This window comes from Pavona decussata, unplaced genomic scaffold, assembly GCF_977016875.1.
Source record: "Pavona decussata unplaced genomic scaffold, jaPavDecu1.1 SCAFFOLD_468, whole genome shotgun sequence".
Taxonomy (NCBI): Eukaryota; Metazoa; Cnidaria; class Anthozoa; order Scleractinia; family Agariciidae; genus Pavona; species Pavona decussata.
The window spans coordinates 683,256-705,558 of NW_028145806.1; the positions used below are offsets into that span (position 1 = coordinate 683,256).

General features: G+C 39.9%; 1 protein-coding gene across 4 annotated transcripts; it reads left to right on the forward strand.

Moving 5' to 3' along the window:
- Window positions 1–7,083: 7,083 nt before the first annotated feature.
- LOC146450327 (glutathione S-transferase-like) lies at window positions 7,084–21,045 on the forward strand. Of its 4 annotated transcripts, none has more exons than XM_085100470.1 (5): window positions 7,084–7,271; window positions 17,443–17,544; window positions 19,065–19,180; window positions 19,726–19,836; window positions 20,783–21,045. In XM_085100470.1, exons 1-5 carry the CDS (start codon window positions 7,139–7,141, stop codon window positions 20,957–20,959), a joined length of 639 nt encoding a protein of 212 aa, XP_084956596.1. In that variant the 5' UTR covers window positions 7,084–7,138; the 3' UTR covers window positions 20,960–21,045. The 4 variants fall into 4 exon arrangements, with proteins under 4 accessions (XP_084956596.1, XP_084956595.1, XP_084956594.1 ...); XM_085100469.1 differs by lacking the exon at window positions 7,084–7,271 and adding an exon at window positions 9,839–10,033; XM_085100468.1 differs by lacking the exon at window positions 7,084–7,271 and adding an exon at window positions 12,048–12,273.
- The last annotated feature ends 1,258 nt before the right edge of the window (window positions 21,046–22,303 follow it).

Sequence of the window (22,303 nt, forward strand, 5' to 3'; positions counted from 1 at the left end):
CATCTCATCACTGACATCACACACGGCCCGATCGTTGATTAAATATTGCTTCAGGCCAATTTAATACGAACAGAGCCTCGATGGTGGACAATCTTCTGTTACCAAGGGAAGTCGCCAAAAATAGCGAGACTTCACGACGCGACGTTTTTTAGCTATTATTTTTATATTATTAAATGGCCAAAGTAATTTAACTATCGAAGGCAGAATATAAAGTCCCAATAAACGAGCTAAGCAATTTCTCATTTTCAAGACCGGTGGACTTACTTTAATTCGGATACCAGGGCTCGAAATAATTTCCGGAGAGTCTCCGGACAAGATGACCGGCCAAATTCATTTTAGCTCGGTCATGTATCGTTTCTGGCCGGTCAAATTTATAACATAAATAATTTCTAAAACAGGGGCCCATGAAGCAAAACTGGTGTTATATATTTCCAAAAAAAGCCGTAATGCGTAGAGCTTATAGCACTTTAAAGCACTCATAGTCAACAATAAAAATAAATTACGGCGGCGAAATGAAAATAAGCTTATGTGCATTAGAATAAACTAACTAATAAATTAACTAATAAAAGTAAAAATATTTAAAGTTTTGTGACTGGAAGTACGTGAACCCAATGTCTGTTTCAATGCACGAATTGTAAACAACGGTTCAAGTTGCATTTCATCCAGGATTTCAGATCAAAGTTCCACAATACCCAGCGACTCGCTACATACTGGTAACAACTGAAACAACTAAATAACATGGAAATTTTTATTTATTTCATCTTCAATGCAATCGAATGTGACCGGTCAACATGACCGGCAAGACAGAAGGTTGACCGGTCAACTCCCCAATCATTACGGACATTGTCCGTTGACCGGCCGTTATTTCGAGCCCTGGATACAGATTTTCTTAGAAAGTCGTCTGGCCTTTACGTCTTCAGTGAAGCTATGGGGCTTTTTTTTTTTGGGACAATCCAAAAGTGGATTTGTGATAACAGATCGATGGGATCATGGTGCATCAAAGGAACCGACGAGTCCTTGTCAAGAGTGGATTCGTCGGTTCCTTTGATGCACCATGATCAGAATGATTTGAGATCACAAATCCGTTTTTGGATCAACCCAAAAAACTCACCCTAAGCTTGCACGCCGGAACCCAATATAGTTAAAATACAAGTGTGTACTTTTAGAGGACTTTTTCCATGTGTACATAGCCTCATCTAAACACGAGAGGGGTTGGGAGAATTCGAGACAGTTAGTTATGTAAACCCGAGATGCAGGCGAGGGTTTGCATAACTTTCGAACATTCTCCCAACTCCCCGAGGGTTGTCCAATACACCCAATCTGACTCGATTCGTTTATATAAACACGGAAACTGATCTCCGATTATTTTTATAAAATATTTTCTTAAAATAATTCGACAAATAAACAGAATTTTTTGAAATTTATTTCTTGATTAAAATAGATTTTCTCAATACACGCTCTGGACAATCATATTTGCTACTAACCAAGACGCACCTCACAACACATGAACCAATCAAAATTCGCGTTATAAAAGTCCAAATCAAGTTGAAATTTGTGGCAAGCACCAGCGAGCGCCGTGTAGATGACGGCCATTTGAGCTATGAATCGTCGTAAATCTTGCAGAAAAATACCGAAAGGTCGAAGAAAACTAGAAAAAATGTTCAAAATATACGATTCTTTGCGAAAGCTTTGAAATGTTTTCAAATTGTGCCGGGAGAAACAGAAAGCGTGACGTCACAACCGTGTTTACGTACTCTCATCTAAACACACCTATCAACCAATGAGAGCGCGCGTACTATCTTAATTTTTTTTATATTTATTGATCTCTGGTAGCCATAGTTTCGAACAGAAACATTCCAAGTCCTCACTGACACCACACAGTCGTTAATTAAAAGTTGCTTGAGGCCAATTTAATAGGAACAAAACTTCACCGGATATACAATCTTTCGTGAGGTCTACTGTTACTAAGGGACGTCGCGAAAAATAGCGAGTGTTTACGTAACGTCATCTCTTGGCCTTCATATCTATGTTATTAAGAGCCATTGTCAAAAACACCACACAGTCGTTAATTAAAAGTTGCTTGAGGCCAATTTAATAGGAACAAAACTTCACCGGATATACAATCTTTCGTGAGGTCTACTGTTACTAAGGAACGTCGCGAAAAATAGCGAGTGTTTACGTAACGTCATCTCTTGGCCTTCATATTTATGTTATTAAGAGCCATTGTCAAAAACACCACACAGTCGTTAATTAAAAGTTGCTTGAGGCCAATTTAATAGGAACAAAACTTCACCGGATATACAATCTTTCGTGAGGTCTACTGTTACTAAGGGACGTCGCGAAAAATAGCGAGTGTTTACGTAACGTCATCTCTTGGCCTTCATATTTATGTTATTAAGAGCCATTGTCAAAAACTTTCGAGAATGCGGCGACAGAAGCGAAAATTCGAGTTTCTTTTAATTTGCCCCAAAAGACCCTTTTGGTGAACTATTTTCAAAAATAATATTCAAAAGTTCCAGCGAATTTTTATGGTGGCAAAAATTGGGAAAGTTCGAAATCGGTCAAAACGTGCCCGTTGGCGCGATTGAAATTATGCAAATTAGTAAGTTTTCAAAACTCTCGTTCAAGACAAGGCAACGGTTTCTCGAGTTGACACTTTCACAATCCCTTGTGCTTGCTTCCAAACTATATGTGATCTCGACCTGAACATTCTTTCATTTGAAGTTGTCCAATGTTAGCTATTCCTTAGACAGTGATTTTTGCCATATTTTAGATAACCATATCATCGAAGGTATACGAATATACTGGTAATGAAATAACTTTTTTGAAAGGGCAATTGTTTTTATTTATCATGTTAAAATATTTAGTTTGGCCCGTGAAAAGCGAGCGCGCTAGGTTGAGATGTGTGGAATGCACTTTGACACAATTCGCCATTTCAGTACTTGATGTTCCTCCCGTTACTATGCACGTGTCAATACACTTCACGGAAGCTTTTAGATAAAAGCCAAGGTCTCTGGTTTCATTTCATGCTTTTATACACGTAAATAACTAGCTTTTAACTTGAATGCTCTCCATATTAGCATTAAGTTACGAAATGATTCTTTTCAGGTGAAATTTTTGAGTTTATATTGAGCCGTTGAAGAGTGATAAAAGAGCCGTTCCCAGGGAAATAACTTGAAATCAGTGAAATTAATACCTTGTCTCTCAAATCATGTTACACTTCCAAACTACTGTTATTTTTAAGCTAGAAAGTGTAAATGCTCCCTTTTTACGTGACCTAAAACAGGATTTGCCTACAATATAACGAATAAAGTCCACCGCAAGAAAAAAACTGAAAAAATCGCGCACCGACGTAAATGTAAACATCAGCCGTTGCTCGACTTGCTACTTGGATGAAACGCGTCCGTTGTTTTACCTCTGTGTACATTTATGATCAGCACGTAGAAACAAACAATGTTCTCAATGCCCATCCGTATAAATGCTCTGACTAATCAGGTTTTGTTTTTCTGTGTGTTTGTCGAAAATAATGAGGAATAGTGCAACATTGTTACTGACTACTTGACTCATTCAATCACAACCGAATAACACGAGTGAAATCCAGATATAAAGAAATGGTTTTACTTGTCGGAAATCGTTACTCATATTATATCTGGCGATATCACATCCCCGGGGCAAGGCTGAAAATTGTCTCAAATTCCGCATATTAGAGATTCAACGATTCGAACAACGCGAATAACCTTCATGTGATACACAAGCGCGCGAAAAGCACAGGAATAAACAATGACAATATTTGCGCCTGTGATGACAGTGCGAAATACAAGATAAAAATTGCGGCAAGTCAAGGTCTGCAAGGTATATTTAATGGACTGAAACGATAATCATGTAGTTTTCCTCCTCCGAGGAGAGACAATTTAGACTTGAACGGCGACTTGTATCGGGGACATTAGAGACTTTAAGCATCGACGACGGGAACGGCAACGTGAGGAGAGGACGCGGTTGCGTCGCGAAATTGGAAACAGTTAAGCAGGCGCAATACGACGACAGCTTCCCTCGAAGAGGATTAAATAGGATGGGCGCTTTCCATTCACCAAAAATTTTCGATTTGAATTTTCGGAAATTTCGGTCTCGAATGGAACGGGCTTATTCTCGGTCGGTTTCCACTTTTCGGGAACAGCTGAAAAGGTTGTCCTAAATTGTCGAAAATCTTTTCCGGAAAAGATGCTGTTCCGTTCGATTCCCACCCGAAATTTTCGAAAATTTCGTCGAATTGAAAGCACCCATCAAGTTTTCGTTAAAAGAAGTCAGAAATCGATTTTAATAATGAAATAACCGATGGAGAATTTTTACTGCTATTAACGAGAACGTGTTTGTCGGAGTTGCAGTTCTCCGATGTAAACAATTCAGACCATTTGATATATTTTTAGATCGTAATAAAAATCACCGATATAACTAGAAATAGCGACTAGATTAACATTAATTTACTTCAAATGTTCTGCATCGAAGGCTGGGATTTCAAGAAACACTTTAGCAGTGCGAGCACGCGTGAGAATTTCGTTATCTTTACATCTACAAATTTGAACTGAAAACTACGATATGACACAGTGGTTTGTGGTTTGGATGCTATTTTGAGCAACATAGACTGTTTATTTTTCTCCAGCTTAAATGTAAATTAAAAGTTCTAGTGTGTCTTGTTTTGAATAAGAAAAAGTAATGTTACACTGATGTTAGAGAAAAACATCGATGATTAGTGTCAGACTCGCAAGTCATTTCTAATTTTGCAGGCATCGTCACTAGCTTTCTGTTTTGAAACAGCCGACTGATGAAGTTATTATAGTTTCCGAAAAAATAAAACAAAAACTCAACGCGTACTTTACCTGCAGTATCCTTAAGTGCCAAGCAATATTAAAAATATCATTTTTTCGGGGCGAAACGAAGGTAAAATATGTGAAATGTTACTCACGTTTTCGGGCAACGCTAAACGAAGCTTTCTCACGTCGGGCCCCGGAACAGAACGTCTGGATATTTCCCGCCAGACATGCGCAATGTGACATTTGGGTTCTCCCTCACAATCTCACGTCGCCGTTGCCGTTCCCGTCGTCGATGCTTAAAGTCCCTATTAGCTTGAGAGCACTCGCTCGCTAGCAAGACAGAGCTCCTCACAACTCTTACTCTTAGTTACAGGAATCTAGTCAACTGGAACTCGACGAACAGCAGAGAACAGACAATTTTCTTCACTCCAGCATAGGTTTATTCAACACTGCGTTTTTCACCGATGTACAAATGTACGCCTATTGCTTAAATAGCTACAGAGTACAATGAGGTAAAGTACTGTTTTTGTTTAAAATACTTGCATGTTGTAATCGCACAAGGGTACAAGAGACAAAATCATTTACGAATATATTATTTTCACTTGCATTTAATTGTTACAGGTTCCATATTAAGAGAGTACTTTCTGGACTATATCCGTAACAAAGGAAACTGAACTTTGATTGCGGAAACTGAGCGTACATCAAAAGAATTACCTGAGTCGTAAAATTACAGGACAAAGATTAGAGACTCGCGTGATCGAGCAAAGTACATAAGCAACGTACAATGTACCCTTACACGTGTACAAGCCACATGTTGAACTGGAATAAATTTAAGTAAGAACTCGTTGTTTGAAAACTCTATGCTGGTTTGAAATGAAAGCGAAGGATTATAAGTAAAAGCACATGAGATAAACACCTAAATATGCCTCAGCAAAAGCGAAAACAAGTAAAATAACGAATGGTAACTACATTCTTTAACGAGACTGAGAAAGTTCATTTCCTGTGCCGTCACTTTGCGCGCGTGATCTGGGTTAAAAAGTAGGACTGCCTGCAGTCTATTTTTTATTGTCGTTGCTTGTTTTTGAGTTTGTTCTCAGGGTGAAGAGATCTACATTTCCTTCCTGGATTTGTTGGAGAGAAATGGCATTCGAGCATTCGCATGTTGGCTTTCCCGGTCGGTTTCCCAGGAGTTGAGCCACTTGGTTTACACCGGATCTCTTCATAGATTCTTTATTAGTTCATCGGCTTCCAGTGGAAAAACCATAAGGGGTAGAACCGGGTAGACTCGAAAATTCTAGGGTAGAAAGTATAAGCTATCTTAGCAAGCCAAAACCGTGGCCAAACCCGAAAACAGTAAGTAGCTTTAGCCTCCAGAAAAGCAGTAACGAGTCAACGATCAAAACAACATGGCAGCAGGCGCGAGGTCGCCACCTTCGAAATGGCTACAAACGCGAACAAACCCTTCAGCTTAAAAAGTAACCAAACAGGCATTTAGCCAATGTGTTCCTCTAACTTTAACACAAATTTCAACCAGAAAAAAATATCACAAACTTTGTAAACGATGAAATTTTTGACAGGCTGACCTCTTCAGACGAAGCGGAAGCGAAGACTACTGATCGCTGAATAACGCATTCTGATTATTCGAATGTCGTGACGCACACCACCTGATCTGCCTCAGTTTTTTTTATTTTTTTTTTTATTTTTTTTCCCTCAGTTTGATGCTTCAAGATTAACGTATCGGGTTTTTGGCATATTCTACAAATTGACCGTACGGATTAGTACGAGAGGGGGGATTTTCGCCGTTTTACTGATATACTGTAAACAAGAAATTTTCTTGAGTTTTCGCGAAAACATTGAATTGAACCCGGATGGCGGGTGAACCGATTTTCTGAAGAATTCTGAAAATAAAGCCAATTGGCGGCAACAGTATAACGTAGTGGTGAGTTTTAATTCATAAGTAGTGACGGAAACTTGTTAACGCTTACTTAGCGGTAAAACAGTCCACAACAAAATTAAGCCACTTCCGAATTGAATCATGGCGTGAGTAGCATGACGATGTCGCAGACCTATTCGTCATATTATCCGTGAACTCTCATTTTATACGTAGTATTGTACCTTGCCCGCATCCCGTATTCAGTACTTATTCCCTCGTTTTACACCCAGTCCATAGTCCGCAGTCCCTTGTCCATCCATTTGTATCCATATTTTATTTTTATCGATACCGCCGCGGGGGACCGTGTTTAAACTAAGCGGAGTCATAGCTCGTTGTCACACTGAGGCAGTCGAGGTGTGAGAAGGGTGTTTCAAAGTGTTTCAAATCTTCAGCCAAAATGTCGGGTTACAAGCTCTACTACTTTCGTGTCCGCGCTTTAGGAGAAATATGCCGACTGTCTTTCTCGGCGGCGAAGGTGGATTTCGAAGATATCCGACTGAGCGGCGATGAATGGGCGAAGGAGAAGGCATGTGAGTAAATGGGGAAATATATGGCTAGAAACTAGCGATGTTCTTTAAGGTTTTCTTTAACTTCATCCCTGCACTGACCATTGCAGGAGCTCAAATTGTGCAAATTATAAAGAATTGAGCGTTTTCTCTCTGTATATCCCAAGATATATAGAGAGAAAATCAATGGAACTAAAACTCACTAAAATCGCGCTCAATCGCTCCAAAAACCACATTTGAGAAAGGACAACAGACAAGGGAGTTCGGGTAGGGATATTTTTATTGAAAATTGACTGGTTGTTTTAAATTGAAGTAGGAATCGTTTTTTTTTTTTTCCCCCATACAATTGCAAATCCTTATAATTTCGCCGTTACGCAATGCTCGCCGTGACGCTCAAATTACAACACTCACGCAAAGGTCACGGCCTATATCTCTCATAGAGCTTGCGGTACCTGTGATAATAATTAAGCTATCCAGCCTTGTATGTCACGCAATGGAAACCTCATATTAGCTATATATTGGGCGTAAGCGGTCGAACAAAAATGGTTAGTGAGCTTAGATGTTAGATGTCACGTAGAGATGAAGTAAATTTTATTTAAGGAGCGCTTAGCCCTTTGTCGTCATTCTCATTCCATCCTTTAAAAGCAGTAATTTAAATTGACTGTACGGGCAAAGAAAGAGAATTATCTAGATTATGTACTTTATTTCTGAAAACGTCTGAAGTCTTTAATAGTGACCTTAATGTGAGCTCGAGGGGGTATAAGAGCTCTTCTGGATCGGCTACGTATACATTTTTAGCTAGTGAAACACGTCATGTAAAAACGTTGTTTTCAGGATCAGAGTTTAACAAGAGGTTTATGACCGTATGTTGGAAGTGTTTTTCAACTTAGGCTACTTGCGAATTTCACCGCGTGATTAGACCTATTCGTCATATCATCCCCAATGTGTTATCCGTTATCCTTATGTCATACGCAGTCCGGGTATTTTACGCATTAGTCAATTGAATACCCCGGCCTCCCAACCCCCGGGACATAGCGGGGTATTTAACATTGGCTCGGTGTTAAAAAACCGATAATTTTCCAGTGTCAGGGGTCAAGTAGACTGCTAAATCCCGGCTTTGGCGGCGTGGAATTCACGCTATGTCCGGGGTGCTATGCTAGGGGGTGCTATGCTAGGGGCCGGGGTGGGGGGGGGGGGGGGTTAATTCCACAGTTTGACCGTACGGGTTAGGAGAAGAAGAGGGCGGGGGGGGGGGGGGATTTTCACCGTTTGGCCTTTTTACCGACATAAGTAACATGAAATTTTCTTGAGTTTTCACGAAAACATTGAAACTAGCCCGGATGGCGGGGAAACCGATTTTCTGAAGAATTCTGAAAATAAAGCAAATGGCGGTAACAGTATTAGGTGGTGGTGAATTTTAATTCATAAGTGATGACGGAAACTTGTTAACTCTTAAAGCGGTAAAACAGTCCAAAACAAAATTAAGCTACTTCCGGCTTAATTCACGCCTCGACTAACACGATGGTATGGCGTTGTATCCCCGCCAAAATGCAACTTCTTCTTTTCAACTTTTAGCTCGCATTTTATTTTTGCCGTCCGAGATTCTTCACTGGAGTTTCACAATGCGCAATTCTACTTCTTCTTTTCAGATTCTAGGTTACATTTTATCGTCTACATAAGAGTTTCACGTTGCGACATTGTAAGTTTCGCGATAAGACAGCGCCATTCCTGTTACACATTTTCAGTTCAACGACCGTCATTCGATAGGCTAGTTTAGTCATTTTATAATTATGCAAGTTTCAACTTTCATCTTTCGACACGCGCGCATGAATGATTAATGATGAACTGTTCCAAAGAGAAACTGCCGTACTTGTGCGGGGGCAAATCTATCCCAAGGGGGGCCCCCCCTGGGAAATCAATATGGCGGAGAACGATCGTGAGTACATACGTCAAGCTCACATCACAATCTATCATGCATCCATGGCCTTAGAAAACATAACGAATCCATTTGAAATCGATGGATTAGTTTTCAGACTTGACCATCTTTTGCGCACCTTAGTAAACTAGGGCATCCCGCGAACAGATGAAATCATCCAACAGCTTGGCTAAATAACCAAACTAGCATATCGAATGACGGTCGTTGAACTAAAAATGGGTAACTGGAATGGCGCTGTCTTATCGCGAAACTTACAATGTCGCATTGTGAAACTCTTATGTAGAAGATAAGATGTAAGCTAGAATCTGAAAAGAAGAAGTAGACTTTCGCATAGTTAACCTACAATGTAGAATCTCGGACGGCAAAGATAAAATGCGAGATAGAAGTTGAAAAGAGGAAGTTGAATTTTGGCAGGGATATAATGCCATACGATGATGCCACAAACCTATTCGTCATACCATCGCCAGGGTGTTATCAGTGACCCTCATTTTGTACGTTGTCCGTGTATTATACCTAGACCGCAGCCCGTATTCAATAGTTATTACCGCGTTTTATACCCAGTCCGCAGTCCCTTGTCCATCCTTTCGTGTCTACCTTTCTTTTTTCGATACCGTCGCGAGGGACTGGGTTTGATTGATTCTCTATGACCCTTGAAAAGCTGAGTCATAGCTCGTTGTCACACTGGGGAAACCAAAGTGTTCCAAACCTTCAACGAAAATGTCGGGTTACAAGCTCCACTACTTTCATGTTCGCGCTTTAGGAGAAATTTGCAGACTGTCTCTCTCGGCGGCGAAGGTGGATTTCGAAGATATCCGACTGAGCGGCGATGAATGGGCGAAGGAGAAGGCATGTGAGTAAATGGGGAAATATATGGCTAGAAACTAGCGATGTTCTTTAAGCTTTTCTTTGATTTCATCCCTGCACTGACTATTGCAGGAGCTCAAATTGTAAAAAATATAAAGAACTCCTTTGCGGAAAAGTATGTTACGCTGAGTCGCAAAGCATTTTCCAGGGGCACCCAACGGATCGTTTCGGTAAATTATCTGCTCGGAAGGCCCTAATAATCCCCTATGTACAATTTTCTAAAGGAAATTTTAACCACGAACTTTCGTGATTTGGCAAATTTAAGGCCTAGTGTTTTCGGATGGATAAAAATGTTGTTTCGGGTACCGAAAAAAGGTCAGCTAAGATTTTCGGAAAGGAAATAAGACCTAAGGTTTTCGGGAAATGGACAAAAATGCCCAACTATTTTCGAAAAGACTCAAGTTCCCATTGAATGGCCGAACAGATAAAAATATTATAGCGCTGCCTAAAATGAACCAATAGAGCTTTAAAACCATTTCAGATCGCCTAATAGAACGTTTCAAAGGATCTAAGAGAAAATTGTCGTCGGGTGCCCCTGATTTTCCTAAACTGTTGATGAAATTCAACAATATGAGGTAGTTGTCGTGACACAGCAGTTTAGTGAGGTTACAATACTAGGCTGATTAATTCATGACTTAACTCTCCATAATCGGTTTTTAATCGCACATTCCCAATTTACTTCAAGCTAAATTTGAACATTTTTTTCTTTCAGTTAACGTTTTATATAGATCTATCCATCGATTAAAATATAATTATGACCTACGGGAAATCTACATTGTACTGAGCTTCTGTACGGAACGCAGCTTTTGTGCGGACACTAACGGCAACTTGTGGTTCACTTAGCTTTTTGGTGATTAAATCACATGTCAAGTTATGCGGAACCAATTAAGCTTTATAGCGGATCATGTTAAGATTCACCCAGCCGCACGTGCACGCGCATTGTGTTTAGGAAAAAATAAATGAATGAGGCGGTAAGGATCGGTTAGTCCTGCTTCGCCTTACCTACATTGGTTTTCTATTGTGTGAACATTTCTTATTTACTCGTAATATTTGGATAGTTATCGATGTTTTCGTGTTTCTCGGTTGGGTAAAGTCATTTTATTCCGTGTTTTTTTTTTGGTTCGCTGTTTTGCATAGTATGTCCATTGTGCATAATAATTAGCTCTCCAGCTTTGTGTCACGCAATGAACACCTCATATTAGCCATGGGCGTAAGCGGTCGAACAAAAATGCTTAGTCAGCCTTACATGTTAGATGACACGTAGAGATGAAGTAAACTTTATTTAACGAGCGCTAGCCCTTTCTACCCTTTGTCGTCATTCTTATTCAATCCTTAAATTGTGTTTTGTATTGTAATATTCAAGAAAATGAAGTCAGTTCCGGAGTCAATATGAGAACATGATTAAGCAATAATAATAATAATAATAATAATAATAATAATAATAATAATAATAATAACAATAATAATAATAATAATAATAATAATAATAATAATAATAATAATAATAAAAAAAACTGTACGGGGAAAGAGGATTAAAAAAAAATCTAGATCATGTTTTACATCTCCGGAAACGTCTGGAGTCTTCAATACTTACCAGCCAAATACGAAGAGGCATCAGATCTCTTCTGTCAGCTATGTATGTTTCGTGCAATCACGTCATGTAAAAAACGTTGTTTCTAGGATTAGTGTCTAACCAGTGGTTTATTTCCGTATGTTCGAAGCGATCTTCTACTTAAAATTGGAAAAAATGAAAACGTTAAGCTACTTCCGAATTATCATCCCAGCGTGTTATCCGTGACCCTCATTTTGTTGTACCAAGCCCGCAGCCCGTATTCAATAGTTATTACCGCCTTTTACACCCAGTCCATAGTCCGCAGTCCGTTGTCCATCATTTCGTATCAATATTTTCTTTGTATTGATACCGTCGCGGGGGTCGAGTTTAAATTGATTTTCTATGACCTTTGAAAGAGCTAAGTCATTGTTGGTTGGCACATTAATTCTCTATGACCCTTGAAAAAGCTAAGTCATTGTTAGTTGGCACGTACACTGAGGCAGTCGAGGTGTAAGAAGGGTGTTTATACTCTTCAGCGAAAATGTCGGGTTACAAGCTCCACTACTTTAATGTTCGCGCTTTAGGAGAAATATGCAGACTGTCTCTTTCGGCGGCGAACGTGGATTTCGAAGATATCCGACTGCAGGGAGAGGAATGGGCGAAGGAGAAGGCATGTGAGTATTTTGGGAAATATATTCATGGATGGAGACTGGCGATCGATGTTCTATAAGCTTTTTTATTATTATTATTTCATCCCTTTCATCGCAGGAGCTCAAATTGTGAAAATTATAAAGAACTCTTTTGCGGCAAAATATGTTACGCTGAGTCACAAAGCATTTTCCTAAAGTAACTGTACAGTAAGCCAAATTCAATCTAACATGAAGCTAGCAACTGTTGCAACACAACAGATAAGTGAGATCTGAACAGGCTAGAAAATTCACGACCTAACGCTCGATCGGTTTCTAATCGCACATTCCCTATGCTTAAAGCTAAATTTCAACAGTTTCTTTTCTTTCAGTTTTATAGTTATTCATCGATTAAAATAAAATTATGACCTGCTGGAAATCTACACTACTCACTCACAGTATCTGTATGGAATGTAGCTTTTGTGCGGACACTAACGGCAACTTGTGGTTCACTCAGCTTTTCGATGATTTAATCACATGTTACCACAGGAAAGATTTATCAAAATGTGACTGTGTTATTCGAAGGAAAAAGAAACCGGCCAAGTTTTGCGGAACCAATTAAGCTTGATGACGGATCATGTTAATAAGATTTACGCGGCTGCACGTGCAGGCGCGTTGTTTTTCGGCGGTTAGGATCGGTTAGTCCTGCTTGGCCTTACGCACACTCGTGTGCTATTGTGAGCATTTCAATCTAATTTACTCGTAATATTTGGATATTTGTCGATGTTTCGTGTTTCTAGGTGGGGTGAAGTCATTTTATTTTAGTTCGCTGTTTGCATAGTGTGTGCATAATAATTAAGCTATCCAGCCTCGTAAGTCACGCAAGAAAAACCTTTTTATTTGCAGCATGTCCCTTGTGGGCCACCGTAAATATTAGCCATGAGCGTAAGCGGTCGAACGAAAATGCTTAGTCAGCCTTAGATGTTAGATGTCACGAGGAGATGAATTAACCTTGTTTTAAAGGAACGCTAGCCCTTCTTCGTTATTCTCATTCCATCGTTAAATCGCGTTTTTGTATTGTAATATTCAAGGGATGAAGTCAGTACCGGGGTCAATGTGAGAACATAATCAATTAGTAATTTAAATTAACTGTACGGGGAAAGAAGATTAAAAAAATTAATCTAGATCATGTATTACATCTCTGGAAACCTCTGGGGCGCGATCCATTAAGCTAAAATTTCCGAAAAGAATTTTCGAAAATTTCTTAGTCAAATGGAACAGACATTTCTAATTGATTGAACCGGTCTCGTAGAAAACGCGATAAGGACTGTTTTGCAGTCCAAAAAGACTAAAAAAAAAAAAAAATACTCGACAAGCTAAGGTATATGGGTTTAAGTTCAAAATAGCTAGGTTTACGAAATGTTAAACTAAGTATGAGATAGCGGAGGTTCATTTGTATTGGCGGGAATCCATCGATATCAGAAAGCAAGTATATCCATTCAAAAGCGAATTACTCAATATTCCAATCAACTTACCGATGGCATCATTTGGAGGCGTAATTTTTCCATCCTCGTCAACACACAAATGTCTCAAGAAGAATAGTAAATCGTCTGAAGTGAAAAAGCAAACGCTGCACTGATAAACTTCACCGTCGGCCATGGCTTTCGCTCAACAATCAATCTGACCGCTAGAGAAACACCAGGATGGGCATGGACCCGAGTGCCTAGCCCAAATGGTACAGAAAAAATCTACGGAATTTCCAAATTTTCGGAAAAAAAGGACAACCTCGAGAGAGGGCGCGTTTACCATTTGCACAAAAAATTCGGTTGAAATAGAACGCTTCATATGGTACGGTTTTTCCAGTTTCAGCGGTTTGGCTGGCCCGAGTCCCCTGCGGCTCACGAGAAATAATGAAACAAAATACCGGCACAGTTGATGAGCACGATTCCGCTACAAGTCTACACCTCCAAGAGTTTGGCCCCTCAAAATTAAGAGTAGTTAAAATTGATTATCTACTTACCTCTGCACTTATGATTCAGATACTCAGTGGTTTTGAAAAATATTGCTTCACAAAGGGTCACAAAGAGTGCATCGCCATGCCGTAGTCGCAATCTTGAATTACAACTGAAAAGCGCGCGAAAATGGACCGGGCCGGCCGGCCGATCATGATTTTGACAAATGGTACGGAATTTTCCGGTCATTTCGGTTGGAATGGGAAAAGAGGAATACATCTGAGCATTTCCATATTTTCTGGAAACGTTCCAGTGGAATGGCCTGAACCATTTGAACTTCCAACCGAAAATTCCGGTTTTTGTTGTCAAATGGTAAACGGCCCCTGAAACCCCCGAGACATAGTGGGGAATTTGATATTGGCCCGGTGTTAAACCCGTCCCAGGGGTCAAGGAGATTTTTAACTCCCAGTTTTAGCCGCGTTAAATCCCCGCTATGTCCCGGGGGTTGGGGGGGGGGGGGGTCATTTGACTGGTGCATTACACTTAGCCAGCAGAGCGCATCTAATAGTCATTACTACCTTTTACAGCCAGTCCGTAGTTCATAGTCTGTAGTCCCTACTAGTCCTGGTTTTTCCCTTTTTGTTTTGTTTTTTTTCATGCCGTTTTTTTTTTTAGGCGGGGACGGGGTGGGGGGGGGGGGGGGACGAAGAGGGGACTGGGTTTAAATAAATTGTCCATGACCCTTGAAAAAGCTGAGTCATAGCTTGTTGACACACCAAGAAAGTCGAGGTGTAAGAAGGGTGTGTGATTTAGAGACAAGTGGAAAGAACCTTCAGCGAAAATGTCGAGTTACAAGCTCGTCTACTTTCCTGGCCGCGGTAGGGGAGAAATATGCCGACTGTCCGACTGTCTCTCTCGGCGGCGAAAGTGTCTTTCGAAGATATCCGACTGAACGGCGACGAATGGGCGAAGGAGAAGGCATGTGAGTAATGATGGATTTCCACTGTCTTGCGCACAGACATGGATAGAGCTGTCTTTACGTCATCTCTCGCCTTCTAAAATCATTTTACCCCACTCACTGCCCCACTTGCTGTCGCTTTATTTTTCTTTCAGTTTCCATCGATTTACATAAAATTATGAACTGCACTGCTTGTTTAATGTAGCTTCTGTACGGACGTAGCTTTTGCGCGGATTGAGGACATTGACAACAACGTGTGGTTCACTTAGCTTTTTGGTGATTTACTCACACGTTGTCACAGGAAAGATTTATCAAAATGCGACTATGTTATTTAAAGAAAAGTACGAGCCAAATTTTGCGCAACTAATTAATCTTTTTGTATGGCGGATCATGTCATTAAGATTCACCCAGCCACACGTACACGCACAAAAAACGCCGTAAGGATCGTTTAGTTTTGCTTCGCCTTACCTACACTTGCTTTCTATTGTGTGAAAATTTCGTATTTTAAAACTGGTTATATATTTGCTATTCATCGATGTTTTCGTGTTTCTCGGTGGTGTGAAGTCATTTCATTTGGTCCGCTGTTTGCATAGTAGCTTATAATTTGTGCATAATGATTAGCTTTCCAGCTTGTATGTCACGCAATGAAGACCTCACACTGGCCATCCGGGCATGACGTCCATAAGCAGTCGAACAACTTGCTTAGTCAGCTTAGGTCAGCTTAGACGTTAGATGTCACGTAACAAGGTGAAGTAAACTTTATTTAAGTAGCCCTTTGTCGTCATTCTTATTCAGTCTTTTAATCACGTTTTTGTATTGTAATATTCAAGGTATTAAGTCAGTAACGGAGTCGGTGTCAGAATAGAATTATTAAAATGAACAATTTTAGTTAACTATAGGAGTAAAGAGGATTGAAAAAAAAATTAAGCTAGATCTTGCACTACTTCTCTGAAAACGTCTGGAGTCTGTAATACTGGCTCACGCATAGCGCGTTGCCTGGTCATAATTCAAGTGCAGATTCAAAATGAGAGGTAGCGTTGCCGAGTGTTGAGGGCGCCGGAGGTCCCGGATTCAAGTCCCTTTCTGACCGCTAGTTAGAGTTGTTTCTCGGTAGCAACAAGTTCAATTCTTCTGCAGCGCTTGTAAATAGCCATCTGGTTTATCTCCTGTCAGTTGGAGTTTTGAACCATGTTCTTTTCAATTTAAGTTATTTTTTATTTCTTTCTTTAATAATCGGTACCACTAGCACTGGATATAGAATTTGAAGTAAACTTTGGAAAAAATAATTGTTAGGGAATATTTTACTAACTATATGGAGATAGTTTATCCAGTAGCTCTTGAACCTGATTTTTTTGTTTTTGCTTGATTATGGTATCAGTGGTCTGAAAAGGATATAAAAATCCATATATTTAAATTACAAATTTTGTTTGTATTAGAGTTAGAGATGCAAACTAACCCATAGTTACAAACACCCAAGATCTTTTTCATTCTTTTTTGAAATTAAATGTTCTTACCTAACTTTAAAATAACCAAAACGTCAAATAAAAATTTTAAAAAATTTTAAGTTAAATTGAAAGCAATAGCCCTTTTCACGGTTGACTTTGCTCATTTGCATTACAATGTTATCCAGCGTGGATGCAAGGCCATTTCGGGCTAAAACTACAAAATAGCCCGATAAATTAAATTGCCTCACATACATGCTAGATTTCATTGTAATTCAAATGAGCAGAGTTAACCGTGAAAAGGGCTATTGAAAACTTATTTATGTAGGCGATGTCTTCAGGTAAAATTATAGAATTGTTATAACCTATCTTTCCATTTAACCCTTAATTTACTAGTGACATCTATGAATAAGTTCCCTTATTGTTTATACTCAAGTAAAGAAAATAATACATTTAAGTAAGAGATAAATACCGAGAACGGAGGTATTAATCCATATACATCCCGAGGGCCGTAGGCCCGAGAGATGTATATGGATTAATACCGACGTTCGAGGTATTTATCTGACTTATTTCATGAAATTATTCCTTTGTTCAAGGGGACAAACGCCGGCTAATTAGTACCGTCACACTTCGGTGAGAAACGGAGAACAATAGAAGCAACCTGATGTGTGCGTTTCTCGCAGTACTGCTAATGTAAATGAGGGATTTATCCAGTAAATGAGGGATTTATCTGTATAAATCCCTCGTTTCAGTTAGTTTAATATTCATGAAGGATGTAAGTTAAATAAAGGATGTTGAATAACAAAAGAAAATGTGTGATTCATGAAATAAGAAGCATTAAACATTTACTGTGGTCTCGTTTCAGCTGGTAGGCCTCCCCTTGGACAAATGCCATTTCTGGTGACTCCTGAAGGAAAAATCCTTGCATCATCAGGGGCAATCATGAAGTACATATGCAAGAAATCAGGTACCAGTTATAACAAGAATGTCATTCCTGTAGAACCACAAAATAAAGTACCAAAACTGATCCAAAATTAGGGCAGAGATAAATGAAGATCTCCACAGTTATGCGATTGCTGAAGTCCTAAATCATAGCTTTTGTTTAATTTCTCAGAATCTTTGTAGTTTAGTATGTATCTCAGCTGTATTAGGTATAAACCTCAGAGAGAACGTTTCTGATAGTCTAAGGAGACAATTAATGATGGCAATCAATGATTGAAATGGTCATCAGATCCTTTGGGTAAAGATGAGGCCCCTACTGTTTGGACTTGTGACACGCCTTTATGGGGTTGAGATCAATTAATAATTAGTGTTAATGTGGCAGCTTGGCCTTTCACTTGCAGTGCAAGTACAACCTGAGACAACAACTTTCAAGGGAATGTGAAACATGTTCCTTATACCGGGTTTCTTTTCTATACATTTTACTGTAACTTTGGCATAACTGAAGAATGTCACACATTGTAAAGGGGTTTACTGTATCGCTGTTCTTATTTGTTTGTTCAGTAACAGATAGCACCATGACATCATCAGTCACATATTCATTCTACTACCTCTGGTATCAGCAAGATTTACAGTGCGACGCGCCTTACCGTGGCCACCCAACAAACGTTTTTTACAAGTTAGCCATAAAATACAGAACGGCAAGTTTCCAAAAATTCATTGTTGCGTCATTTGCCTGTTGGACTTTGCACGGATGCGTGACCGTTAATGAAATTCGCGTATCCTGGTCACGGTAAGGCGTGTCGCACTGTAAGAACGACTGACACTTAAGTAAAATTACTTGACCTGACCATTTATCATAGGGGTACTATCACAACCATTTTTGCTGTATTTTGGTCAAAACTACTCAGACTTTTGAGAAAGAATTTTTTTGCCATCTGTTCCTAACTATCCGCAGCCAAACATGACACTATTTTCTGTGTACTAGTAGGGTTATTGTTCACAAAACTTCATTGATTCAACACTTCATTGATTCAAATATGTATTTTTTGACCAGTCAAAGTGCCACTAATAAAAGTGAGACTTCCCAATTAAGGACCGTCTTTAATACCTGTATGTTTTGGCCATCGGTAATATGGGCACAACTGCTCGTGATCCACTACATCTCACATAAAGTGTTTCGAGCTCCGTGTGTTATGTTGTAACCACATTTCTAGACCATTGCCTGTTTGAAATTTGCCTGTAAGACCAGCTTAATGTCAAACATGAGCTCTGCGGTAAATTACTGTGGTGAGTCCCATGCAACTGAGGAGCGTAGATTGATATGAACACTCTGATGGCAAGGGAAGGAAGGGCGCTTTTGACAAGGAATCCCGACTATAAACCTAGTCGGGTTCGCTTTAACACCTCATTGGTTAGACGTTACGCAATCTTGGTACCTAGCACAGATGACCTCAACGGGTTATCACGCGGGCATTATGTCGCGACATAAATAACATTATGGTGCACAATGTTATACTTTTTATACCATTTTGTTTTATTAATTAGGATTGAGTCCTGGTGATAGTTTTGATGAAGCCTTAGCAGACATGATAACTGATGGTGTCAGTGATTTGCGTTCTGGTGTAGTCAAGGTCCATTTTGAGAAAGATGAATCCAAAAAGGTATTATGTCAACTTTGCCTTCTTTACCCGGAATGTCCGAATCAGGCCAAGTTTGTTAATACCAGCATGCTATAACAGTTGTTGTATCGACACTACGCAGATATACCAACCACTACTCTGTGTATTTTTTCAAAACGTTTATTACAACGACTTAAAAAAAAAAAAACTGGAACACAGTTGGTGAAAATTAATACACTGGCCTTGATTTAAGTCAAATGTTCCAAACAATTTACAGCACTGTAAGACGTCACTGACGTTTGCCTTTGGCCTCCATAGGAGTAGGCTCGATTTCTGCCGCTCACTCAAAGTCCGGACCCGAGTGGGCGGCGGAAATCGCGCCTACCATAGGAGCTCTTCTATGGAAGGGTATGCACTGTTTCGCATTAACATCCATGGTGGCTTCTTAGTATCAAAATCTGATAAGGCAGATCAGACGTACCTTCCACGGTCATCTAAGAATCCACGTATGTACAAACGCAAGGATAAATTGTGATGTAAGTGACTGTTTTATAGTTATAAACTCCTTCTTTAGTTCCTCCCTTTAGGAGGAACTAAAGAAGGAGTTCTTTGAAACAACCCTTCCTGCTCGACTCGAGAAATTCCAGGCTCTTCTTAAAAGCCGAAATGAAGGCAAAGACTTCTTTTTCGGTGACAAGGTAATAGGTTCAAAGTACCTAATATAAAATACCCTTCCAGTAGGCTAACTGGTTCAATCCGAGGGTTATTCGTGCAGCGATATCTTGGTGGCTGACTTTGAAGTGGGCGTGCTCAGCGTGCTGGCTGGAGACTTAGGACGAGAGAGGTCCAGGCGCACCGTGGGAATAACTCAGAACCTAAGCGAGCGTGCTCCCAGGCTAGTCGACACCTCTCTTACCCAGACTGTCATAGAGGATACAATAATTTTTGTGCTGCTAGCACTAATGTAACAATTGATGGATCAGAGAATTGACTGTCTGCAGTTCATATTTTAGTGCTAAGTAAACTGACCCCGATGCATTTCTCACTGAGCGTTAGCTCTAGTAAGGAATAATGGGAGCCCACACGAGGCAAAGATTCCACTCTTTGACCTTGGTGTGAATACGAATGCTCAGAGACATAATCATTGACTGCCGGAGCAGCTGAGAAATTCATGAATGATTTGCCCTTGAAATTGAAATGTTTACAGAATCACAAGGATTCTGTCATTTGTCGTGCTTCTGATAAGGTTGATAAGCCAGGCTTGTTATTTTCGCGTTGTGCTTTGTTACTCAGTAGCGTACAATAAAGATATCAACTGCCATGATGCGCTTGCTTTTTGCATCCCACAAAATATGACTTTTTAAATGAAAAGACATCTTCCGTCTGACGATTTTCGTAGTTTAGGCTGATCATTAGCTTTGTGTTATTCTCAGCAGGAATGGCATAGGTTTGAATAGGATTTTCATAGTTTTTCGAAAACCGAGATAACTGAAATATATGGCGTTGGAAACATCCGTCAGTTGTCCAAAGCATGTCTGATCATATCTTAATTGTGCTTACTTTGGTGACTTGTATGGCTGAATGTGTGCTAATATGCCACGATGCAAACCATGTGTCTCTAACATTATATGTGTTCTCTTATAGCTGACCTATGCCGACATCACGTTCTTTGACTTCCTCAACGGTTTTCTTTCTGGAGGTGAACCGAAAGTTCCCGACCAACTCGAGAAATTCCCTCCGTTGGTGGAGCATTATAAGCGTGTGCTTGCCGTGCCCGAAATAAAGGCCTGGGTCGAGAAACGCCCGAAAACCGACTTTTAAACATTCGATTCACGTTCATGTATGATGTAGGCAAATGCATTTTAAAGAAACGATGAATAATAAAAACCCTTTTGTGAAGAACATCATTTGAACTGCCTGAAAGTTTTGGTAGTAACCTAGAACCGTGTATGGAACTGTGTCTGACCTTTTTCAGTTGTGTGTGATGGGAGTGGAGAGGTATAATCGACCGGTAGGTGGTAGGGCATACCAAGCAGAGTCGGGCTTATAATAAGTCAGAGGGATGAGGGAGCTGGACAACATTGTCATTTTATGTTTCTGGTCCAATTCGTTCAATTGAAAAGACTGATTTTTGTTCCCTTTTATTTCTCCGATACTGCTACTACACTTTAATGCCAAGACAAGAGAACGCGTCCTCTAGCTTGTCTCGCGTGACAGTCTCGTAAATGAGATTATTCATTCAGTGCTAAGATAATCACGAAATCAATTTATTTAAACCTTTTAAAAACACGCTTTGCTAATTGGCTCATTACTGGATGGCTCACTAGGGATCCCGTTTTGCCTATGTAAGTAAACTGAGTATTCTGGTTCTTTTCCAAAGTTACGCGCCCTGCCTCAACTGCTAGAAATTTTAACCCTGTCTCCTCCTCTTCGGTGACGTTCCGCTTTGCCTTCCTCACTCTCTTGCGACCTCCCCCCAGGATAAATTTTGCCTCCCATATCTTAATTCCGCTAAGGCAGCGAGTGGTACGTGTTTTGGTAGTGGGGATGTTTTACTATTCACGGTCAACGAGACTGGCATTCTTATCCCTCCTTTTACAATTAACACATAATGTTCCCGGTCTCTTTTCTGTTGAAAAAAACTATATCGGCTGAGTGAGCAAGATCCAGTTTTTTGGTCTAAGTTGCAATTAGCTTGGCAGAAACACGGCTCACACTAGTTAAGACTTTGATTCGTACTTAAGGTTACCTGTAGGGAAGAAAGGTCGATTTTTTTTGTTTTCAAAAAAACTTTAATTGCTGATCTAGAAACAAGTAAAGGATGCCGGTTTTAATGAAAGCAGTTGTTCGAAATCTTAAAAAGAACTCGAGCTGTCTGAAAAAAAGAACTTCTGTAGGAATAGTGGTGAGCGAGCGAGGGTGTCGTAATCCAATTTACACAGGGCCGTGTTGACGTTTTACGCGGAAAAGTTTACCCGCTATCTCGAATAACGGACAAATTTTGCATATATTTTTTTTTACATCGTGTTCATCGCATGTCAACAACGTTTTATACTGAATTTTACAGTGAGACAGCGTCCCATTTTGGATTTGAAGAGGACGAAGGAGGAAAAGTTGCCGTGGGTGAAAATTAAGAAAAAATCGGGGCTAAAGAACACGATTTTG

Excerpts from the sequence above, each read along its gene's own strand:
- LOC146450327 (XM_085100470.1), top strand. The coding sequence starts at position 7,139 with ATGTCGGGTTACAAGCTCTACTACTTTCGTGTCCGCGCTTTAGGAGAA. Across the intron at positions 19,181-19,725 it reads AGAAAGATGAATCCAAAAAG|GAGGAACTAAAGAAGGAGTT; the intron begins GTATTATGTCAA and ends TCCTCCCTTTAG. Across the intron at positions 19,837-20,782 it reads ACTTCTTTTTCGGTGACAAG|CTGACCTATGCCGACATCAC; the intron begins GTAATAGGTTCA and ends GTTCTCTTATAG.